At 40.0% G+C, this 22,670-nt stretch overlaps 1 protein-coding gene across 2 annotated transcripts; it reads right to left on the minus strand.

Annotated features, from left to right (window-relative positions):
- Nucleotides 1-11,072: 11,072 nt before the first annotated feature.
- Nucleotides 11,073-15,465, minus strand: LOC147902211 (pentatricopeptide repeat-containing protein At2g34400-like). 2 transcript variants are annotated; one of them, XM_087375211.1, is made up of 2 exons: nt 12,716-15,465; nt 11,073-12,398 (listed from the first exon to the last, which is right to left on the minus strand). In XM_087375211.1, the coding sequence occupies exon 1, from the start codon at nt 15,034-15,036 to the stop codon at nt 13,534-13,536; it is 1,503 nt and encodes a 500-aa protein (XP_087231337.1). In that variant the 5' UTR covers nt 15,037-15,465; the 3' UTR covers nt 11,073-12,398; nt 12,716-13,533. The 2 variants fall into 2 exon arrangements, with proteins under 2 accessions (XP_087231337.1, XP_087231339.1); XM_087375213.1 differs by having other exon boundaries at nt 11,073-12,082; nt 12,151-15,465.
- Nucleotides 15,466-22,670: the final 7,205 nt, after the last annotated feature.

Here is a 22,670-nt window from a genome sequence, read left to right on the forward strand (position 1 = left end):
TCCCCCTTCACTCCCTTCTCCTTCTTCCCTTCCTCCTCCCTCCTCCTCCCCTCCTTCTCCCTCTCCCCTCCCCTCTCCCTCTCTCCTCTTCCCTCTTCCTCACGTGAAACCACATTGCAACAATCTGGAGGCCACTTGAGTGACACTTGCGAACAACTCATGCTATACATTGCTCCCACAAGGAGTAGCTAGGAGTGGAGACTCCATCGGCATATCTTCAACTACCCCGTGACACGTGAGTCACCCCTGAGACCCACTACATTTTTGGCATTGTTGCCGAGGATAAAAGGTATGCCTTTGCATTTGCACTTGTCTCCCTTCGATATATTCCCATTGCATAAGTTTTCAAGCTTACCTTGGAGCTTGTTAGCGGAGTGGTAGGAGAGAAGAGAGGTGGAAAGAGAGAGAGAGAGAGAGAGAGAGAGAGAGAGAGAGGACAAAATCTATTTTTTTCATGTAGGAATGCCATTTGTGAGCTTGGGAAGCTTGTTTTGGATGCTTTTTGGTGGTTCAAGTTGATAGGGACTTAGTGGGCTTGATTGCTAAGGTGTGTGTGTGGTCTAATCACCTCAAAAAACAACAAAACTAAGGATTTTTGTCAAGTTTTGAAGTAGTTTCATGTTCTAGAACTCCCCTTTTCTAAGTTTTGTATTTTTGCTTTCAAAAAGTGTTTGTTTTTTAGTTTTTTTTCATTGATAGGTAGAATAGGGAGTGTAGCACCCCCCAGCACAAAAAATCATGAACAAAAATTGAAAATCCTCAGAAATCACCAAATCTCAATCGACAAAACTGTGTATGACTATCTCGTCGAGTCAACACTGTAGCGTATCACATCGACTAGATTCCCCGTTGATTGTCACGTTAGCTGGATCCCATCGATCAACCTTCCTTTACCCGGTGCCGTAACGTAATGCTTCCCCATCGACCTAACCTTTGACTACGGTTTACCTCGCCACCCAGTTAATGTGTATCAGAGTTACTTCCACACTGATCTAACAAGTCATTGACCGGTGCTCTAGTGGTTCCCCACCACTCGTTGCTATCTTACTATCCTACTGTCGACACAGTGAACCCACCCCCATGCCCGTAGTCATAATCGTTCCCCTCTGCCCATCGCGGTACTTCCATCACACCACCCATCACTGTGTTGCTCCGTCGTCCAGTGTCTTACGCTTACCCCGCCATCGTTGCTATATATGTAGCCCATCGGTCGGTGTGTTAGTAAGATTTCATCGAGTCCCTATCCCGTCGCCCGTTGTTATCTGATATCCCTATGCCGTTGGGGATATCCCTTCTAACTGATCGCATCGACCATATGGTACTCATTATCCCACCGATCGTGTGATACATTCATCACATCAACCGGTGCTAATTCCTTATTCCACCAATTGTTGTCGCTGAAAGGTTACGCTGCCGCCTATCACCAAAACCATACCACACCGCCCGTTTCTATACCCGTAGCACACCAATAGGTGCTGTAGAGTTATCCTGCCGATCGGTGTGATACCTCTGGGGTAGCTAAGGAATTAACAAAAAATTCAAGAACCTCAGTTTAGCTTGGGTGTCCCCTGCTAGAGGCATCCCACATGCACTTGAGGTCCGAAAGGATTTTGCCAAAGGGTTCAGTGCCAGAAGAAAGCGTGTCGAGCTACGCCCTTTGGTGCACCAGGTGACCTTGAGATGGCCAATGCATTCGGCGTTAGCCTGGATGGCAAGGCAGGCCAATGGTATAGGGTTCTTACCCCAGAGGAAAAGATCAATTGGGAGACATTGAGATAGGCTTTTATTGTGGGATTTGCCCCTAACGGCCATAAATGGAGCCCGATCAACCAATTGTATGGGGTAAAACAAAATGACAAAGAATCCCTGAGGGATTACATTGCGAGGATTAAGCCCCTGAATGCCCGCAGTGAACCCTATGAGCGAATAAGTGAAGAACGACTATTGCCTCACTTCCTTATCGGGTTAGCAGACCCAAAGCTGAATGACCACCTCATGGTGATGAACCCACTTCCTTTGATATATGCAACAAGGTGGCCATCCGTATATGTGACAATATGATGGACAAAGTGGGTTCGGACAAGGCCTCGGCCCCCTCTGAAGCAGCCCCATCGGTTAGGTCCTTGAGTGTATAGTCAAGCAGCAAGAAGGAGGCTATCGAGCCTAAAAGCTTGGATGTGAGTGAGCTAGCCTCCAATTTGTTGGAGCAGCTAGGTCAACAATGGAGAACAGGAACCTCCAAAGAGGCGTTGAGCAACCCCCACTTGTTTCTGTTGAAGACTTAGTCTCCACCTATGTGGCCAATAACCCACGGTCAGCATAGGTTAGGATAAGTGAGTCCCATGGCACAAGGCGGTTACTAAGCATGTAATGGATACCACTGTTTGTAACTGATAAGTAGTGGGCTAATGCAATAGTATAATGTTTGATAACAAGGGTTGTTAATAAAAAATATAACTGACTGCAGACTTATATCAGTCAGAAGGGATGTGGACAGCTATAAAAGTCTTGTAACAACCCATTTTGACATTGAGTTGTTTATCTTTGCTAAAGCATAATACAAAATATCCGTTTTGCAAGTTCATGAGTTCTCTGCTATTCTTACGTTGTTTAGTTCAGTCTACATGCAATCCGACTCCTATCATTATCTTGTCCAACTCCTTGCACCTGTTGCATTTGAGTTGACGTGTGTTTTGTGTTTTCATTAGCTAAATGCACCTTGAACACATTTGGCGATCCTCACAGTGTTCATTCCTAGAATCTTTAGTTCACACTGCTTCACACTGATATCAATAGCAGAGATAGCAAAGCAACAACTCCACAAATACAAAAGCAAGTCGAAGGAAAAATAGATTTACTAGATAATCTTCTCCTACGAGTATGCCATTCATACAAACCCATAGCCCAACCGAATACAGTAATGAGGTTGGAGCGGTGAATGGTCATTCATAGTTCACACACCATATCTATGTAGTTTGTATTACTACAAAAGCCGTGTACAATTCATTCAAATCGACTAGCTAGGTGCAAAAGACCACCGAGGCGAGCTACAGCCAAACAAGCTAGATTGCATCCATACAGAATTCCGCAGACACCAACAGTCGGATTACCGAGATGGAAAGAAGACCAACAACAAACGACAATGAATCAATACAACAACAGTCGAATTACCGATGGAAAGAAGACCAACAACAAACGACAATGAATCAATACAACAACAGTCGGATTATCGCGACGAGAAAAAGATGGGCAACAGGCGACATCAAAAACGATGACAAGTAAATACAACAACTACTATCCCAGATCAACATGGAGTTGCAATAGGCAGAGCAACGTTCAAACTCAAGAACAATCAATAGACTAAAATCTAGTGAGTAAAACTTTCTCCATTTATTTCATGGGAAGCATAGTCCATGTCAAATAGGGCTAAGGAAGGTCTCTCCATGTCACGTTGGTATTGCATACTTCACACAAAATAGAAGTTGGCAGACACTGCATCACAAACGGAAGATCCTGATGACATTCTACACAACTCTGATTATATTCCAAGTGGCACAAGTTCCTCATACAATTCATTACATAGCAAGGAACTGCATGAAGCACAAGCAAAATTACAAAAACTAATGCTACCTACCAGTCCTACACAAGAACTCCTACAAAGAGCACTTGCAGCAAATATTGCAACTAATGTATTCATGAGTGCAAGATAGAGGCTGAATTTCAATCCCCTCCCCAAAACTCCTAAAAAGAAGACCTCCCCAGTACCAGCTAGTACACCAGTACAACCAAAGATGTAGAACCCACTAGTTAAAGCAGCCAAATTTACTGGCAAAGATAAAGAAGATCCTGACAATCATGTTGGACAGTTTGAGACACGATGGACAACTAGTGGATTTGGACAATTGCCCCCAAGAAAGAAAAATTTGCAGCTACCTTCAATGGTAAAGCAATGAACTAGTTTATGTAGTACGGTGTTGCTCATTTTGCTGACTATGACACATTGAAAGGAGCATTCTTGAGTTGTTTCAAAAAAGAAAAAACTCTAGAGGATATCCTCAAGAAACTGAGAGCTATGAAACAATAAGATCTTATGGTTGAAGATTATTCTCAGATGTTTTGAAACCTCAACATAAGACTAATAGTAGACCAACAACCTACCCAGGAGCAACTGGGGGATTCTTTTTGCAAAGGATTAGACAAAGAATTGCGAATTGTAGTAGCTAGAAGAGACCAGCTTGGAGGGGCAAATGACTTTAATCATTTGGTAGAAGCACAAATGGGCAGAAAGGAGACTCGGTACAGTATCCAAGTCCAAGAAGACAAGGAAGATAAAGCATTTAGATTCACAATCTGATTCAGATACAAACACAGATAGTGAAGCAGAAAAAGACATTGATGAAGAAGAAGCTACCTCATTCGAAGAAGATGAAGATGAAGAAGAATATTCCAAGAATAAAAAGAAAGAAAAGAAGCAGAAAAACAAAGAAAAATCCACAGCAAAAAAGACAGTAGATAAAATCTTCAAGCTGGATCCGAATAACAGTTCCAACAATCAGCAAAGTCCGAATACTACTCATGCATTAGCAGTTACAAGGTCACAAAATACAAAGCCTATACAAGGAATGGGACAAGCACACAGAGACAATGCCAAGGCAATGAATTGGCCTAATCAAAATGAGATAAGAAACAAAGCATTGCAATAAGTACTTGCCAACAATGCTTCACAAGATGTCAGAAAAGAGCATCACATCAACAAAGGCAAGGGCATCAGTCAATATAAATAGGTTTGATAGCAGTACGTCTGCACTACAAACTAAAGAGGGCAACCAAGCTCAAGCTCCTCAAAGCAGCCAAAAGACATCATAACAGATTGCAATACAGAGAAACTACACAGAAAAAGCTTCCTTAGAACAAGGCACATTTGCAAAATAGCATATGCATTCTACAGACATAACAGGGTCAAAAATACTAGAAAGGGAAAACAAAGATATAAAAATAGAACCGCAAGATGCGCGACATTCCATCACAGCAGAAAAAAGTTAGATGCCTGTGACGATGGACAATGAGTAGAAAGAAGGCTTCAATACAAAATAAGAGGACCATACACTCTTTTACCAAAAGCTTATGGAGTCACAAGTTCAAATCACTCTTGACTAGTTATTGAACTTGGTCCCAGCCTTCAAACATTAGATTTGCAAGGGATTTCTAACACAGGAGTCAAATACATACATAAACAACAAAGCAAGTGATGATGAAGAAGAAGCTCCAGAAATTTATACATCTACAATTGAAGATGTGGACTATCAAGTACCACTCATTGATGTACTATACAAGAGGCAGAAAATTCCACAAGTTTTAGTTGATGGAGGTTCAGGCGTGAATATCCTATCAGAGGATATGTTTAAAAAATTTTGCCTGTAATGAGCTGATTCCAAGTGAGGATAGCTGACCAAAGAAGAATCCAACCTCTTGGAATCTTGAGAGGGCAAGAAATTACAATCATGGGTATGACCTTCACAGTTACATTTATGGTACTCAGAATGTAGGAAAAAGATTCTGCTTACAACATGCTCTTGGGTAGGCCATGGTTGAGAGCTGCCAAAGTCAAGCAAGATTCGGGTTCAGAGAGAATCACTATAAGGAAGGGAAAAAAGAAAATCAAAGCTAACTTATCTTCTACAAAAAGTTTTCCTAGAAAAACATAGCCAATAGAAGCAGAAGGCATCAATATGATTTCCGATATTGATGAAGATGAGGAAGAAATTTTTCTCAAAAGAAATCCCACTATCTTCTCTATTTTTAAAATTGATGTTGTGAAAATTATTGATCAATATGTTGACTCGGATGGACAAAAACAATAGTTCGACACACTTCCAGCTGCTCCAGGATAGAACAGAATCGTAACACAGTCAAAAAAGCTTCTAACAGGAGAATCTACAAAAACGGCTATAAATGCAGACAGCAACGATGCAGAAAGATCGCTTGCTTCTACATCACTACAACAAGCAATTCAAGAGGCAGAAATTCAGTTTGAAGAGCAAATGCAAAAGAGTGCACGGGTAAGATAAGATGACTTGGAAGAAATGAATTTGGGAGATGAGGACAACCCACAAACAGTCATGGTAGGTACAAATCTTCCCCCACCATTCAAAGTGGCTCTCAGAAAGTTATTAGAATAGTACAAGGATATTTTTGCATGGCATTACACTGATATGAAGGGGGTAGATCCATCATTCTGTCAACATATAATAAATCTAAAAAAAGATGCAGTACCAATCATTCAAGGGAGATATAGAATGAATCCAAATTATGCCAAGTTAGTAACAGAGGAAATTGATAAGTTACTAAGGGTTGGTTTCATATATCCACTAACACATGTGACATGGTTATCCCCAATTGTTATTGTTCCAAAGAAAAATGGGAAACTGCAAATATGTGTTGATTATAGAAAGTTGAATGCAGCAACCATCATTGATCCATTCCCTCTTCCATTTTGTGATTCGTTGCTTGATGCTGTGGCTGAACACGAGATTTACAGTTTTTTAGATGGTTTTAGTGGGTATAACCAGATTAGAATGGCTCCAGAAGATAGAGATAAAACTACATTTGTAATAGAATGGGGTGTATTTGCATACAATGTCATGATCTTTGGATTGAAAAATGCACCATCCACTTTCCAAAAATATATACAAGAGGTATTTGCCGAGTACCTGACCTCAGTCATGAAGGTATTTTTGGATGACTTCTCAGTATCTGGAAAAAGGATAGATCATTTGCATCACTTGTCATTATGCTTTGCTAAATGTAGATTTGCTGGTTAAACCCAGCAAAATGTGCTTTTGCTGTCAATAGAGGTATTCTCCTTGGACATATTATCTCACAAGAAGGCATGGAGATTGACCTTGGCAAGGTCTTCGCAATCCAAAATGCTAAGGCTCCCAAAAATGTCAAGCAACTATAGAGATTCATTGGCCAAATAAAATGGCACTACAGATTTCTGAGATACCTTTCTGATATCTGTTATCCTCTTACTAAGGTCACATGGGATAGTGAACCATTCATCTGGGACACTCCTTAAGAACTTCAACATTCTCAAGAAAATACTAATGGTTGCTCCTGTATTACAACCCCCTAATTGGTCTCTCCCTTTTGAAGTCTTTGTGGATGCATCGGATTCAGCAGTGGGAGCAGTCCTTATGCAACAACAATCGCCTAAGTGGTTTTGACCTATATATTATGCAAGCAAAATCCTGAGAAAACATGAAAAGAACTATGCAGCAACAGAAAGAGAAGCACTTGGTATGGTGTATGCTTTGAATAAATTCAGACATTATCTTTTGGCTAACAAAGTACATTTTCATGTTGACCACCAGGCTTTAATTTACTTGGTCAACAATCAACATCTACTCGGAAGATTAGCAAGATGGATGCTATTGTTGTTGCAAGAGTTTGACTACACAATTGTCCATAGACCAGGGAAGCAGCATGCAATTGCAAATTATATGAGCAGGCTGCAGTCAGGAGAACCTCCGACAGGTATACTATTTTGTAGCTAGCTACTAATTATCAGCCAGCATCTTGAGGTGCTTCAGGGTTAGTACTATTTCTTGTGTTATATTGTTGCAAATGTACCAAAGGTAAACTTTTCATATCTATTTCACCCATGGGCTATATGTTCACATGTTATTAATTTTTTATTTGACTCTGTATAGCCCATCTATTTTTGCACATGTTCCAGCATAGGTTGGAAGTACCTTGTGTATTTGTGGGTACTCTGGCATCAGTTTCTATGAATTTATTTAATGTGGGGTGCTAGTGAAATCTCCCCTCAAAACATAGAAACATTTGCGTATGGGATGAGCTCCTCACCCATCATCACTGACAATGATGCTTGGGAGTGCTATGTTTAGGGCACAAGATCATCTTCTCCATTACAGAGTGTCCTACTTGACAATTTTGGTTCCTCGGTAGATTCTGCCTAGGTTTATAAAATGTGAGATAAAATATGGAAGAAGCAATGCAATAGAGAAAAGCGATTTCAATAAACAAAAGTTTCCACAACATACCACTTTTCACTTTGGTTTTTGCAAAGATTTTAGGCTCATAGAATGATCGCTGATTTTATTCAAAAGTTCACATTTTCGATGCTAGATTTAAAATTTTCACATCTTCTTGCCTTAGTTGTTTCTTTATGTGAATCATCATCTTCCCATGTTTGTTTTCTTCACAAGCTAGCTAGTCTTTATCTTGGATCGCCCCTTAAAATAAGGTATCTTATGATACAATGTAGATTGTCATGGCTTGCAAGATAAATAAAGAGAGGCTACAAGAGGCAAATTTGCAAATTTTGATAAAGGTACAAGGAGGAGTTTGAAGGGGAAATGCATCTCATAATAACAACAAAACTAACTCATTCAAGTGAGTCAAGATCTCTTCAACACATGATCAACCTTACTAATGAACTGGGCTATGATACTAACACGTTCATCATTTCCTCTTCATCTCAATATGCACCATCCAATAATCCATAAACCAAACATAATACAAAATGCAAATACAAACTTCAACCTTTGATGATCATTTGCATGACATTTGCATGAAAACATATCAAAGTGAACATCCCGGCTCCACCTCATGGATCAAATTGTAAGGGAATGTGCAAGGATCCTTTTACATGAGTCCACCATCATATGTAATCCAATAAGGTAGATTGGGGGGGCCCTCAGAGTAAAACCTCATGGAAACATACCAATTCACACCAACCATACACCAAACAGCCTAAATCATTCCTTCACTCACTCATCTACATCTAGTCCATGTAGAATCTTGCCGAACTTTCACTTTGTCAATTCAAACCATCTTTTCACTTATTGGCAAAACATATACAAGAACCATCAACATTTCCCAAGAAACATGTGCCTTAGTTCTTGATAACATTAACTTGCATCCCATACATGCCAGCATTAATGTAACAATAGATGGATCAACACTATCCACAACATAGTATAATAGGAAAAGCATAGTCAATGTGCTTTATTATAGTGTGCAAACCTTCTTGTGAATGCAAAACCTATGGTGTCTCAAGGGGAATTGGGCTACATAACCCACAAAATACCAAGGAAATAACATGCACACAACCATCCTAACCCTCTCATCGGGTTCTTAACTCTCATCTACAATGTGAGAATCCCACTCAATTGAAAACCTCACAAAACACTTGGAACATTCATCTTCCTTTTACTCACTCAATCAATACAAGCTTATAGCACCCATTTTGTTAATTTTGAATTTTTACTTCATTTTTGGATAAAGCCCAAAAATCCTTCCCAAATGAAAATTTAATTTTGAGACACTATCATTTTTAATAATAAGGAAAAATCTAGGCTATGAAAGGAAACACATTTGTACCTAATGAAGTCTTCAAGAGAAGGTCCAACAACTATGTGAAAAAATTAGTGGCTTGATAGATCACAAATAGTAGTAGTTGTTGAAACTAGCATGATCATGGCTATTTACTAATACTTGACAAATAAAACTCCCGTACATCTTGTAGTGCATCAAAGAGTCATAGGGGCTTGCTTTAAAGAATCGCATAATATTTTACACATGAAAATCATAAGCATTATTGTCCTATGGAAACTTTCATTTGCATTTAAACTTGAACAAAGAACAACAAGAGCCTTACAATTATACATTAATATATGTCTACAAAAGCTTCAATCAAGCTGAAGATTTACACACCAGATTCATCATGATATGTGATGTTGAAGACCATCAAAGTGGGATCAAAGTTTAGAATTTGACAATACAACTTGGGACGGTCAGTAAAAAATATGTAGCCCTACAATATGGTTTATACAAGAGGGGATTTTTTAAGTCATTGTTCATAGAAAGTTTTCACACATAAAGGCTTTGTTTCTTGTCATCAAGAAAAAATCATACTTTCTAGTGTCAATATATTTGGAAGACCATATGTAAGTAGGGGTATCTTAATTACCCCTTGAACGCACATGATGTGGGGAGTTTCTATAGAGTGGACCCTCCGTAATACAGTCAACAAAGCTTTTACAACTTATGACAATCCACTTTTTTAGCATGATCTTGGACTGCAAGGCAATCATGGCACATCATTGCAATTTTTCAACAACCTATGGCAAATGTACATCAGTTGAATCATGACAATGAAGTCTATGCAGTAGAAGAAATATTTTTAACTAACATCAATTGAATCATGACAATGAAGTCTATGAAGAAGAAGAAATATGTTTAGGCAACTTGCAAAGAAATGCGTAATAGTATGCATCCTCTAAATATAAGTCAATTAGTGGACTTGCACATCAAAACAACAAATATCATCAACTTTCAACTCTAATTTTGGAGGCATCAGCAATCCCAACTTAAACTATGTGAAAGACATCTTAAGCTGTGCAAAAGATCAAGATACAAGAAAGGACATAAGTGATTGAATGCAAGGAAATTAGTATATTAAGAAGGCAATATTCATGCCAACACTGAAGAAAATCACAATATTTAGTCACTGTCAAAGACGCAATTGACATTCCATGAACAAGACCGTGCAATAGATCAAGAATCATCATCAGCATCAACAACTGGACATATCCACATGTAATGTACTGCAAACAAATAGTATGACAACCAAATTCAACATCAAATCAACTTTGACAAAGAAGATCTTTCAAAGAAAGTTGACAACAATTCCTTGGACAAATTAGCAAAATTTCAAGTGATTTTCACCTTATGCACAATCCTCCTGATTCAATATCTCATTTCTATGGTGACACACTCACATGTGATCACATAGAAATATTGTTAATTGACACCAATTAAGTCATCATACCATTCATGGACACACTTCCATCTTTCAAGTCCTAGAACATTCCAACTTCAGTTCAAAAGACGTCAACCAACACTTCTTATTTGATGGAAGACAAAATCACCAACCAATTGTTAAAACTCCACATACAAAGTGGTTCATCCTAAAGTTGTCAATTTAAGCCTTTTTCATCCACAAAGCTTATTATGGTATTTGGACTTAAAAAGGTACCCTGTAAGAAACTACTAAAATAATAAAAGAATTGGATAAGGGAATATGGAACCCTTGAACAAGATTTTTCCATGTCGACACCTCTATAACAAAGGCTCCCCAATTCTAGGAGAAATTAGGATGGTAGGCCCATTGTTGGAAAGTCCACAGGAGTGGATGGTGCCACTCTCTCTCCCTGCATCTCTCTGTGCTGGGCCACAGTGTGCCTTGGGCGACTCTCATGAGTGAACAAAATAATACAAGGCCAAGAGATCCTATAATACAACCTTAATTGTTCCGATCACACTCAAACTTCTCTAGATACCACCATAACCAACAAGCAAAGATTTGGTTCTTCAAGTGCCTCCTAACTGCTCCAAGACCCGGAAAAACTATTAGCAACCCGTGTTTGAACCTGCAGAAAACTGAAACAGGTTGGCAACCAGCTATGAGCTGTGACTTGTAAACAGCCCGAAGGGCTAACCTTAGAGTGAAGCCCAGCATAAGCTCCAAACAACAACAAAAATCTGTCAACCCAATCAATGCTGCCACCCTCTGGTAACAACAAACCATCACCTCATGTTGCCAGCCAGCCTTGCCCACTCTGCCAAGAAAAAAGCATAGCTATCACCCTGCCTTGCGTACTCCTCTTGCAGCCTCTACTGCTGCTTTAGCCTCATCTTCCACTGTTTCTGCCTGCTTTCCTAACAAAACACTTCCGTTACTCTGTCACAGCTCTGAACTCAGCCAACTTCAGATGCCTGAGCCACTCCAACAACTCGTCACCCACGCTTCCATGCCAGTCTGCTACAGCCCGTTGCTTACAAGCCCACACACTGCCATAGCTCCATTCTAGCCAGTTGCTTGGACTGTCTCATCGAAAAGCTTGCCTACAGCCCTCCATGTGTTATATGCTATCACCACTTGTCATCGAACTGCATCGTCGCCGCTGCTGCTACACAAATAGCCTCACAGCCTCTGTGAAGTTGCCAAACTAGTTGCCTCGAAACTCCATCTTGCCTCTGCAAGTCACCAGCCCTGCCAAAAAAGACACCTGTGAGCCTCCTCTTGCAATACCATGGCGATCAGCAGCAACCAACGCCAACCTGACCAGCTCCACGCAGTCCACAAGGCACAGCTATTCATTTCCTTGCTTTCCAATCATTGCCAATTGCTCTGCCAGCCTTGTAGGAAAAAAGAACAACCTATGCAAACAGAAACACTAACGGTCATCCATTCAGCCTTTGCATACAGAAACAGTAGGCTTCTACCCAATGTTGCCGACCAGCCCGAACATGATGTCCCTCGTATCACCTTGCCAACCAGCAAACCTCCATGCAGCAGTATGATAACTCTAAACACAATGAAAGAACAGTTTGCTAACTTCAAACATAATGAAAAGGAAAAACAGCAGCAAGGAGAAACGCAAGCTCCAACTACAAAGATCTCCATCAGCCTCCAAACGCAAAAAGAAGAGATGCTCCTTGACCTCTAGTCTAATACCTGATTGTCTTGCATTCATAGAAATTGCATATTTTTTTTTAGAAACTGCAGAGATACAATTTTAAAGCACCTTGTTTTAAGCAACACATTCACCATGTTATAAAGGCAACTACCTATGACACAAACTATGATCTCACTCAATTTCATCCTCCCATGAATGCATCTCACCTGTCATTCAATAATTCTAGCATGAACATTTCAAATAGGAGGAACACTGCCGAAAGTAGAGGCAATAGCATCATCAATTGTCCTTGGAATTCATAGAAATTGCATCCTTGTTAAAAACTGTGAATTTACAATTCATACTACCATGTTTTCAGCAACAGATTCACCATGTTATAAAGGCAACCTGCTATGACACAAACCACGATCTGACGCAATTTCTTCCTCTCGTGAATGCACCTGCTGTATTTCACAACTTTAGCATGACATTTCAAATAAGAGGGGCACTGGCTACTGTAGATGCAATAGCCTTACCAACAGTCTCCACAAGCACATCTTCCTTCCTTGAAGTCATGAAAGCGGTTTGTATCTCTGACGAGAATAGTTCTCTGCCCTATCTTGATATCAGTGCAATGGCTGCATGACAGTCAATACAAACCCGGAGATTCTTGACCACACGAATGGGTATTCCCTTGAGTGTATTGATTAGGGCACATGCAATAGCCAGCTTCTCACTGTGTCCACATAAGCCATCGTTCTTTGCATCAATGGATATGTCCCTAGACACCCAATGCAAATCTGAGACATAACCTTCCTCCCTCATTATGAGGGAGAGATCTTCTAGCTTTGCATATATAATTTTACTTTGGGAATGCCTTTTATCCCACACCAAAAATGAATGGACAATCCCGCCAGTCCACCAAGTCTGTCCTGGCTTTGTCCATGCCAGAAGATGAGGATAAAAAGGCATCTTCTTCACCATCGCTACCACCTTGTTGAATTGGCCTGCACGGCCAAGGAGATCAACCATGACAGTGTAGTGCTCAAATAGTTGAAGTGATGCCATACTCTTTGCTCATGGACTCTAAGTACTTCTGGCCCTTCTCTACTAGAACTGTGTGACTGCATACAGTAAGAACAATAGAGAATGTGACCTTGTCTGGCTTTATGCCTTCTCCTATCATTCTCTCAAGCATAACGAAAACAGTTTCAATTTCTCCTAGCTGGGCATATCCTGCAATTAGTGCATTCCACGAGATATCGTTTCGAACTGGCAGCTTGTCAAACGATTCTTGTGCTCTTGCAAGCGAGCCACATTTGGCATACATATCCACCAATGTGCTGCCAACAAAAAGATCTCTTTCCAAGCCCTTCCTCGCAATCTTGGCATGTATTTCTCGGCCCTTGTCCATGGCCCCTATGCTGCCACATGCTTTCAAGCTACAAACAAATGTGGCAGCATCTGGAGAGAGACCCTCCTGTTGCATCTGTTCAAAACAGTTCAGCGCTTCCTCACCAAACCCCTGCTCAACATATCCTGCAATTAGGGCAGTCCATGAGACGATGTCTCGAACTGGCAGCTTGTCAAATGCTTCCTGTGCTTTTGCAAGGAAGCCACATTTGGCATACATATCCACCAGGGTGCTGCCAATAACAAGATATCTGTCCAGCCCCTTTCTGGAAATCTTGGCATGTATTTCTTGGCCCTTATCTATGGCTCCTAAGCTGCTACAAGCTTTCAAGCTGCAAACAAATGTGACAGCATCTGGAGAAAAACCCTCAAGTTGCATCTGTTCGAAGCAGTTTAGCGCTTCCTCGCCAAACCCCTGCTCAGCATATCCTGCTATTAATGAAGTCCATGAGACGACGTCTCGAACTGGTAGCTTGTCAAACACTTCCCGGGCTTTTGCAACCCAGCCACATTTTGCATACATATCCACCAGTATGTTGCCAACAATAAGATTTCTTTCAAATCCGAACCTGGCTATCTTGGCATGTATTTCTTGGCCTCTTTCTGCATTTTTCAGCCTAACACAAGCCTTCAATATAGCCGCAAAGGTATACGTGCTAGGATGTACAGAATCTTCTTGCATTTTCTGGTAGAGGTTGAGGGCACCTTGTGATTCCCCACATTCAATATAACCCATGATGAGAGAAGTCCACGAGTACACATTCCGATCACCCAACATATTAAAAACCTGCTGAGCATCGCCCATGCTTCCAACTTGCACAAACATTGGAACGAGGTAGTTCCCAAGAGATCTATGATCTTCCAGCCCATTTTTGCACAAGTAGGCATACCAACGCTTGGTAGACGCTAGATTTTTCTTTGTTCTGCACCTATGCAAGATGCCTGTAAGTTTCTGAAGCGATGGCAGCTGGTGCGTCCGTTCCATAGACGTGAGTGCCTCCTCTAAGCTAAGCGTTTCCCAACCCCTCTTCTCTCGCAGTTCTTGTGCTTTAGATGCAGTCACCAGTGATGCAGACATGAAGCCGGCCTTGTCACACTCCTCCACTAACCTGGATTGTACCAGCCGTCTATACATAGTGCCTCCTTGGTAATCTTTTCATTGGGTTCGGCTGTTGCTAAGATTCACAACAGACTATCTTCAGCTTTACCTGTGCAAATCGTTCAGTTCACACTTACTTTGCTCTTTCGCGGTTGTCCCACCACTAAGCGACTGTCTTAAGAGTTTGACCAAGCAATGTAAAGATGGAGAAATTTTGGTTTTGGGCCGTTGCAAAATACAGTAAACCCCAGCTCCACTGTCTCGCTGCCTCCCCCACGGAAAGTGGGAGGCCATGGCAGTGTTCACCATTGAGATAAGAGAGGAGCAACAATATATGAAATGCATCGTGAAAAGAAAGAGGGCGATTAACAAATAAAGAAAGATAGAGGGACAGAGACAGAGTCAAAGAGAGAGCAGAGCGTTCACAGAAAACTTGCATAGTACCCATTAAAATTCTGGTGGAGGATGAAAAGACAAAACAACACTCTAATCTGGAGAAAACAAATCTAAGTAATCGATCTTGGCAGGGAAATTTTATTTTTTGCTTGCAAAATTTTCCATGTTTTTTAGAGATTTTACTTTTGCAATTTTACAGTTTTCTCATTTTAGTTATATTTTGGCCTTGAATTTTGAAAGTTAAACGCAGTTTCTATGTAAAAGGTTGTAAAATTTCTATGTGAACTTTTGTAGACCATCACTTGACTCTCAGTACGATACTTCTTCCCAACTTTTACAATTAGAGCCACAATTTTTATATGGTTGTTTGGGTGGATTTTGTTCCACCACATCTTGCCTTGCAACAATTCTCTTGATTCTAAATTTATAGGCAAAAATTATGGATGGACTAGTCATCACCTCTGAGCCCTGAAGAAAATGGAAAAAGACAAGTAAAAAAGGAGGGAGAGGGAGTATAATGAATGCCTCATGCTCATTGCATGTTTATTAACAATGACCATCTAATGCCCTAGGAAGAGGTGATGCAGATGACGCCAAACAAGAAGGCAATGTGCATTCTCTCCATCTCCTCTGCGCTCACTTCTCCAGCCTTTCTCCTTCCCATCGCACTCATTCTTACCATGATTGAGGTATGACAAGTTTCTTACATCCTTCTCGCTCTTTCATCACAACCAAGAACTCTCACTAAAATTCACATGATTTTTTAGATTGTTTACCTAACTCTTTTTTCATAGTTTGTATTGACTTGAAGCCATATCGCCATTAAAAAAATGGCTATCTAATGCAAAAATGATGCTACTTTAGCTTAGATAGGACTTATCTATATCAATGGATGGTGATTAGTATGGAAATGGACTTATCTATATCAGTGGGTGATGATTAGTATGGAAATGGAGGTGGTGTGGATAAATGTAATTTTGCCATGTGTGTATCCCAATATTATTTTATCATAGTTTTTAATATTTTATCTTTAATTTTTCAATGTACTAGTAATGTGTTGTTTCCTACTATATTTCTAGTTGTAAAAGTCCCATTGCTTAGCACTCTAGATGATTTGCTTTGATGAATGCCCCCCCCCCCCCACCCCCAAAAAAAAATAACAATTTCTTCATGTAGAAATTTGGATAAAATTGGGTTTAAGATCCCTTAAACATCATTAACTTCAATTATGATATAATCTCAATTGATGTCTTTGTTATAACGACATCTTGAACGACTAGAATTTACAAGCATGCGGTGACTAACATGACTGAACTTACTGAAATTGATCCAAACATATTTGTTATACATCAGGGATTGAGATCATGATATGTATTAGGAAAGTGAATATTTTACATAAGGTGCCCTTGACAAGTTTAAGCTTGCTTACTTTATCCAACAATGTCTTAAGTATGATGCATGAGGCTTAAAGTAGTTATCTTCTCTAGCTTATAAAAATGCAATATGAACTTCCTTAACATAAATTTCCTAGTCTTCTAGCATGAACTTTTTTGTGGGCTTACATGTGTGCTATAAAAGCTAATTATTTGATAATAAAAGAAATCATGGATCCACTATCAATGTTAGATCAGAAGAGATTTTTTAATCTAAGAAATTCATAGAAATATACATATAGAAGGGGCTTTTAATTCACAAAATCAAAAAATTCAAAAATTTTTAAAAGGAGTATCGACCCAAATGCCAAGTAGAGGAGTAAATATTACCCCTTGAATGGATGTTAATTGGAAGGTTTCTTGTATAGCACCCCCTCGGATAGGAACTAGCAATCGTAATTAATAAGATTTCCATAACAAAAGCCATTAACTTTGTTTTTCAAATCAATATCTATCAACCAATTAGAGAAAGTCTTGTAAAGGAAAAATGTGAAAGAATTGATTTGCCAAAAAAGAACCTAAATTTTAAGAAAAGGACATTTAGAAACGAATGAACTACTAGTTAATGAAAGTAGCAAAGGATCAACTGTGTCATTGAAATAGCAACAAAAATAGGAACTACAAGGTATTTTATGTGCCAAATATCTTGAATATCCAAAACGAGGGCAACACTTATACTTTGATAAGGTTGCTAAGGGGTTGCCATGACAAAATCCATAAAGCTTATCTCTAAACCGAATCAAGAAAATGGTAGCTAAAGTATGAACTGCTAAGGAATTTCAGTGCCAACATCTTAGATATCTAGAGGTCAGGTGCAACCATCAGGTCTTAGATATCTAGAGGTCAGATGCAACCATCATTTCAAAAACTAACATAAAAATTTTGTAAATTTTATTCACTTCCCCTAAAAGCTTGCCTTTATTAATGATTATATCCTTCAAATAAGCTATGCAAAAGTTCAATGATGATTGATTTATGGAAAAATGCCAATGAGGTGGAGAATTGGATATGGTAGTGGGCGACTTTCATGATATATCTTTCACTTGGACAATTGACTTAGCCAACATTGATGAAAGTAACCTTTTAATGTATATGCAATGCACTATTGTAGTGGGCTTATATACTTCCAAGTTATGCCTCACCATCTATCCTTGCACCACATTTTTGAGACTAGAGAATCCCATAATAAATTAAATTCATCCAAGTCAAAAATCCCCACAATCAAGTTTTCGTAATTGTTGATAGACATCTCTGTATATTGTCTAAGCGTGTTTCTTTGATTTTTTCATAGTTAGCACATATAAGTTTGCTTGTCTTGCATGACCCTTACACTTGATACTGTATGTGAAATGAATATTTTCTCACTATTGACACTTGAAAACCACCCTCTTTGCAATTGCCACCATGAAATCGATATTTCTTATGAGAATGCAATGTTCTTTCAAGAACCCACCTCGACTAGCACCCAAAAAGAAAAGAAAAAAAGAACCCAACCCGAATAGCACCCAAAAAGCAACGTAGTAGTCTTCCCCATTCCTCTCTTCATAAACCTCTTCCTAAATGAGTTCCATCATGGGGTGGCAACCACAACTAGATCATCATAACTATGCTTTCAATTATAAACACCTCTACAAAAATAGGATGTAGATCCTTTAATACAAGGGATATACCATCTAAGTTACTACTGGTTCCATTTCCTTAGAAGGAAGGATAAAGAAACCATTTGATCATATGGATACTACTGATTTCCACCATTCATACATACCTGACATACATGTGTTTGAGTATTGTACATAACCGAGGTTAAGGCACATTGGCCTTTGACCCCCACAACCTCCCACTTCAAGTCCAATGTGCCTTTAAGAAAGAACAACCAATGGACTTCAATGCCCATCAATACACAACAATACTCAAACCACTGATTAGGTAGACTCTTTGTTAGCATATCTGCAGGGTTATAATCTATATGAACCTTGACAAGCTCTATGCGCTTGTCCTCGAGTATCTCCCTGATGAAATGGTACCTGACCTCAATGTGTTTGGTCTTTGCATGAAAAACTGGATTTTGTGCTAGTTGAATAGCACTCATGGAATCACTATGCAATGTCGGTACACCTGTATGAATCCCCAAATCTCCCACTAGCCGATTAAGCCATATAGCCTCCTTGCAACCCTATGTGGCTACAAGATATTCAGCCTCTGTGATAGACAAAGCAATGCACTTCTGTGTGCGAGACATCCACGATACTGCACTGCCTGCAAAGGTGAACACATAACCAGAAGTGGGTCTCCAACTATCCACATGCCCTGCATAGTCTAAATCTATGTATCCAAGTACACGTATCTCTCCTCTGCCAAAGCAGATACACATCTCCTTGGTACCCTTCATGTGCCTCATAATGCACTTAACTGCTTCCCAATGCCTCTTTCCTAAATTAGCCATATATTGGCTAACAACTCCCATTGCAAATGCAATGTCCGGTCTAGTAGCTATCATAGCGACTCCCAACCGCTGATGCATAAGGAACCTTGGCCATCATGGACCTCTTCTCATATGATTTGGGACTATCTACTTGACTAAGTTTCACATATGGAGGCAGTTGAGTACTTACTGCCTTCCCCCCCTCCATATTGAAATGCTGCAACACTTTTGTAACATACTCCTTCTGTGAAATCCAAAGGAGTTTCCTACTTCGGTCATGTGTGATGTGCATACCAAGAATATGACTTGCAGGTCCCAAATCATGTCAAATGCTTCATGAAAGTTGGCCTTCAATTCATTCATCTCATTAGTGTTCTTGCTAGCCAATAGCATATCATCCACATAAAGTGCTAGGAGTATCAGTCAGGAGGTTATTCGTCAACTAGATGTAGAGAGAAATACGGAATTTTATTTAGCTATTAGTAATTTTAACATTTTCAATCGAGAGGCAAGGGATATTCCCCCTCATACTTATTATGGGAGGGAGCCGAGTTCCCACCATAGATTAATGATTCACGAAGGATTGAGACAACCCCTCCCCGGAGTCAATATTGGTGAATGAGATTCAGAATCATTTTGCGACGTAGCATCTCGGGTATGTCTCACTCAATAATCCCGACCAGTGAATCGTAATAATTGCATAACTTCCATAAAAATCAAATCAATCTGCGGCTTTTCGTAGTTTTTTTTTTGGGGGGGGGGTAAAATGCAACAGAAAAATTGGAATATCGATCCAGAAGGGATGATGGAGGCGGGGGTCCATTTCAGTCATCAAACCCAAAAGTGGAATCCCAAGATGTCACCTTATATATTTACGGAACGGAAAGGTGTTCACATTCCCGATCTAACTCAGACTGCTCGTCTCCTATCCGAAGCCTGTGATTCGGTATCCAATGCAGTGATGGAGGGAAAAGAATTCCTCGAGACGCTGGAGTCCTTATTTCCTCCCATGGCCAAAAGCCGACACAAGATTAAAGCAAAATTCCGACAGAATCTTTCACTAGTCAACTCACCTTCTCCTTCCCATGGATCGGAATGTGGCCGATCAATACATTTCGCCACACGAAGTGATTAGTAGTAGAACGGAGGGTTACTTAGATGTTTTCGTTTAAGTCGTATGAGGTTGAATACCCACGTACAGTTTGTATGGGGGGGGTCGTAGAAGCCCGCCTATCTTGATAAAGTATACGATTGGTTTGAAGAGTGTCTTGAGATTTATCAGGCTATTATCCTTATCCCATTTAATGTAGAGGAAATGATTAATCTCACTTCTTTTGAACCCTGGGACCGAATGAAAGCATCAAACTTCTAATACCATTCTCTAGGTGCTTGCTTAAGGCCATAGCGACTCTTTTTCATCTTGCAAACCAATTGCTCTGTGCCCTTTTCTTCAAATACTTCCAGCTATACCATGTAGATTTCCTCATGCAGATCCCCATGTAAGAAAGTTGTCTTCACATCCATCTACATAAGCTCCATATCCTCCCCATATCCTCTACTTCCACAAGTCCAGTACGCATCTAAGTGTGGTCATCCTCACAACCGGAGAGAATATCTCATCAGAGTCCACACCCTTCTCTTGCTTGAACCCTTTAGCAATCAAACGGGCCTTGTACTTAAACACATCATCACCTATGACCATCTTGTAGACCCATTTACATGGCACTGCTTTCTTTCCATGTGGCAAAGAAACCAAGTCCCAAGTCTTATTATGCATGATTGAACTCATCTCTGATTGCATAGCATACTCCCACTTGCATTGATCCTCACGCATCATAGCCTCTCTGTAGTAAGAAGGCTACCCACAATCAGTAAGCATCACATAGTCTACCCTTAGAACAAATCTATCAAGCAGTCTAGAAATTCTAGTTGTTCTTCTCAAGGGCATTTCAGCTTGATGTCTTGCCTGCATATCATCCACATTTGGCTCATCATTTCCACCAATAGATGATCCATCATCTGCCCTTAATTGTGTACCCGTGGGAGTACCTAGTGGCACCATTTCCTGCACATTTGATGGATGGAGAGCTTGCAGCCTATCAACATATGCAGCTGGATTCACATCTTGGAAAGTGATTCTCCTCATTTTCACATCCCTCATGCGTGTCTGATGCATCTTCTTCTCATTGAAAACCACATCATGGCTTTGTATGATCTTCTTTGCTTCTGGATCCTAGAGATGATAGCCCATCTCTCCACTTTCACCATAACCTAGAAAGATGCATTTCCTAGACCTAGGATCTATCTTCTTTCGAAGCTCTTTTGGCACATGTTCATATGCCTCACACTCAAATATATGCAAATGAGAGTAAGAGAGCCTCTTGCCACTCCATGCCTCTTCAGGAATACCACCATCCAAACTCTTACTAGGTGATCTATTGATCACATGAATTGCAGTCTTCATTGCCTCAGCCCAAAAACCACCATAAAGACTTGCATTGGAAAGCATACATTGCAACCTTTCCTGAATGGTGCGGTTCATCTTTTTTGCAACTAGATTTTTCTCTAGAGTATGAGGGGATGTGAGCTCCCTCTTGATCCCAAATGTATCACAAAAATGCTAAAAGTCATGAGAGAGACACTCTCCACCATTGTCAATTTGTAGGTATTTAAGCAATCTACCTGATTGATTTTCAACCAAAGCTAGCCGTTTTTGAAATATCTGGAACACATCGCTCTTCTGAGCCATATCATAAGCCCACAATTTCTTGGTTGCATCATCAATGAATGTCACATAGTATTCAGCCTCACGTAATGACCATGTAGGCATGGGACCACATACATCTGAATGCACCAAATCAAGCCTTTTATCCCTTGTTTTATGGGATGATTTAGTCTGCTTCCCATAGAGACAGTGTTCACAAAATTCAAAATCAGAAAAACTCAAGTGTGGTACATAACCCAAACAGCATAAGAGTTTCATTCCATTTTGGCTCGTGTGTCCAAACCGGCAATCCCACTATTCAAAGTGTCTTTAGACAAGTAAAAAACACAAACACATCTCCACTCCTGACAACAAGGTGCTAGTAGTCGGAGTATAGTCGGCGAGCAGTAGACAGACTATAAAAGACTATCACAAGATGTAAAAAGGACAGAGAGGAAATCTTGCAAAAGGTAGTATGCTTCTTGTATATTACGTTTTGACAGAGAATACATTAATTCAACAACTCAAACTCTCAATAGGAACGAATACAAGTTTTTATAGCCATCCGGCCGACTGTTGTAAGGCAACAGTAAGTTTCAAAATGTAACAATCCTAGTCAAAAACATTATGTGGGGTGGATCAAGCCACTAAGGAATGCTGTTAGGGACAGTTAGAATTGTCCCTACAATTACAAAATGATCCCCACTACCTTGTT

This window comes from Dipteris shenzhenensis, chromosome 5 (assembly GCF_047967505.1).
Source record: "Dipteris shenzhenensis isolate YYH24624 ecotype China chromosome 5, Dip_SZ_1.0, whole genome shotgun sequence".
NCBI classification, from domain to species: Eukaryota; Viridiplantae; Streptophyta; class Polypodiopsida; order Gleicheniales; family Dipteridaceae; genus Dipteris; species Dipteris shenzhenensis.

Bases quoted from the DNA above. Each gene is read 5' to 3' on its own strand.
- LOC147902211 (XM_087375211.1), bottom strand. From the start codon at position 15,036: ATGTATAGACGGCTGGTACAATCCAGGTTAGTGGAGGAGTGTGACAAG.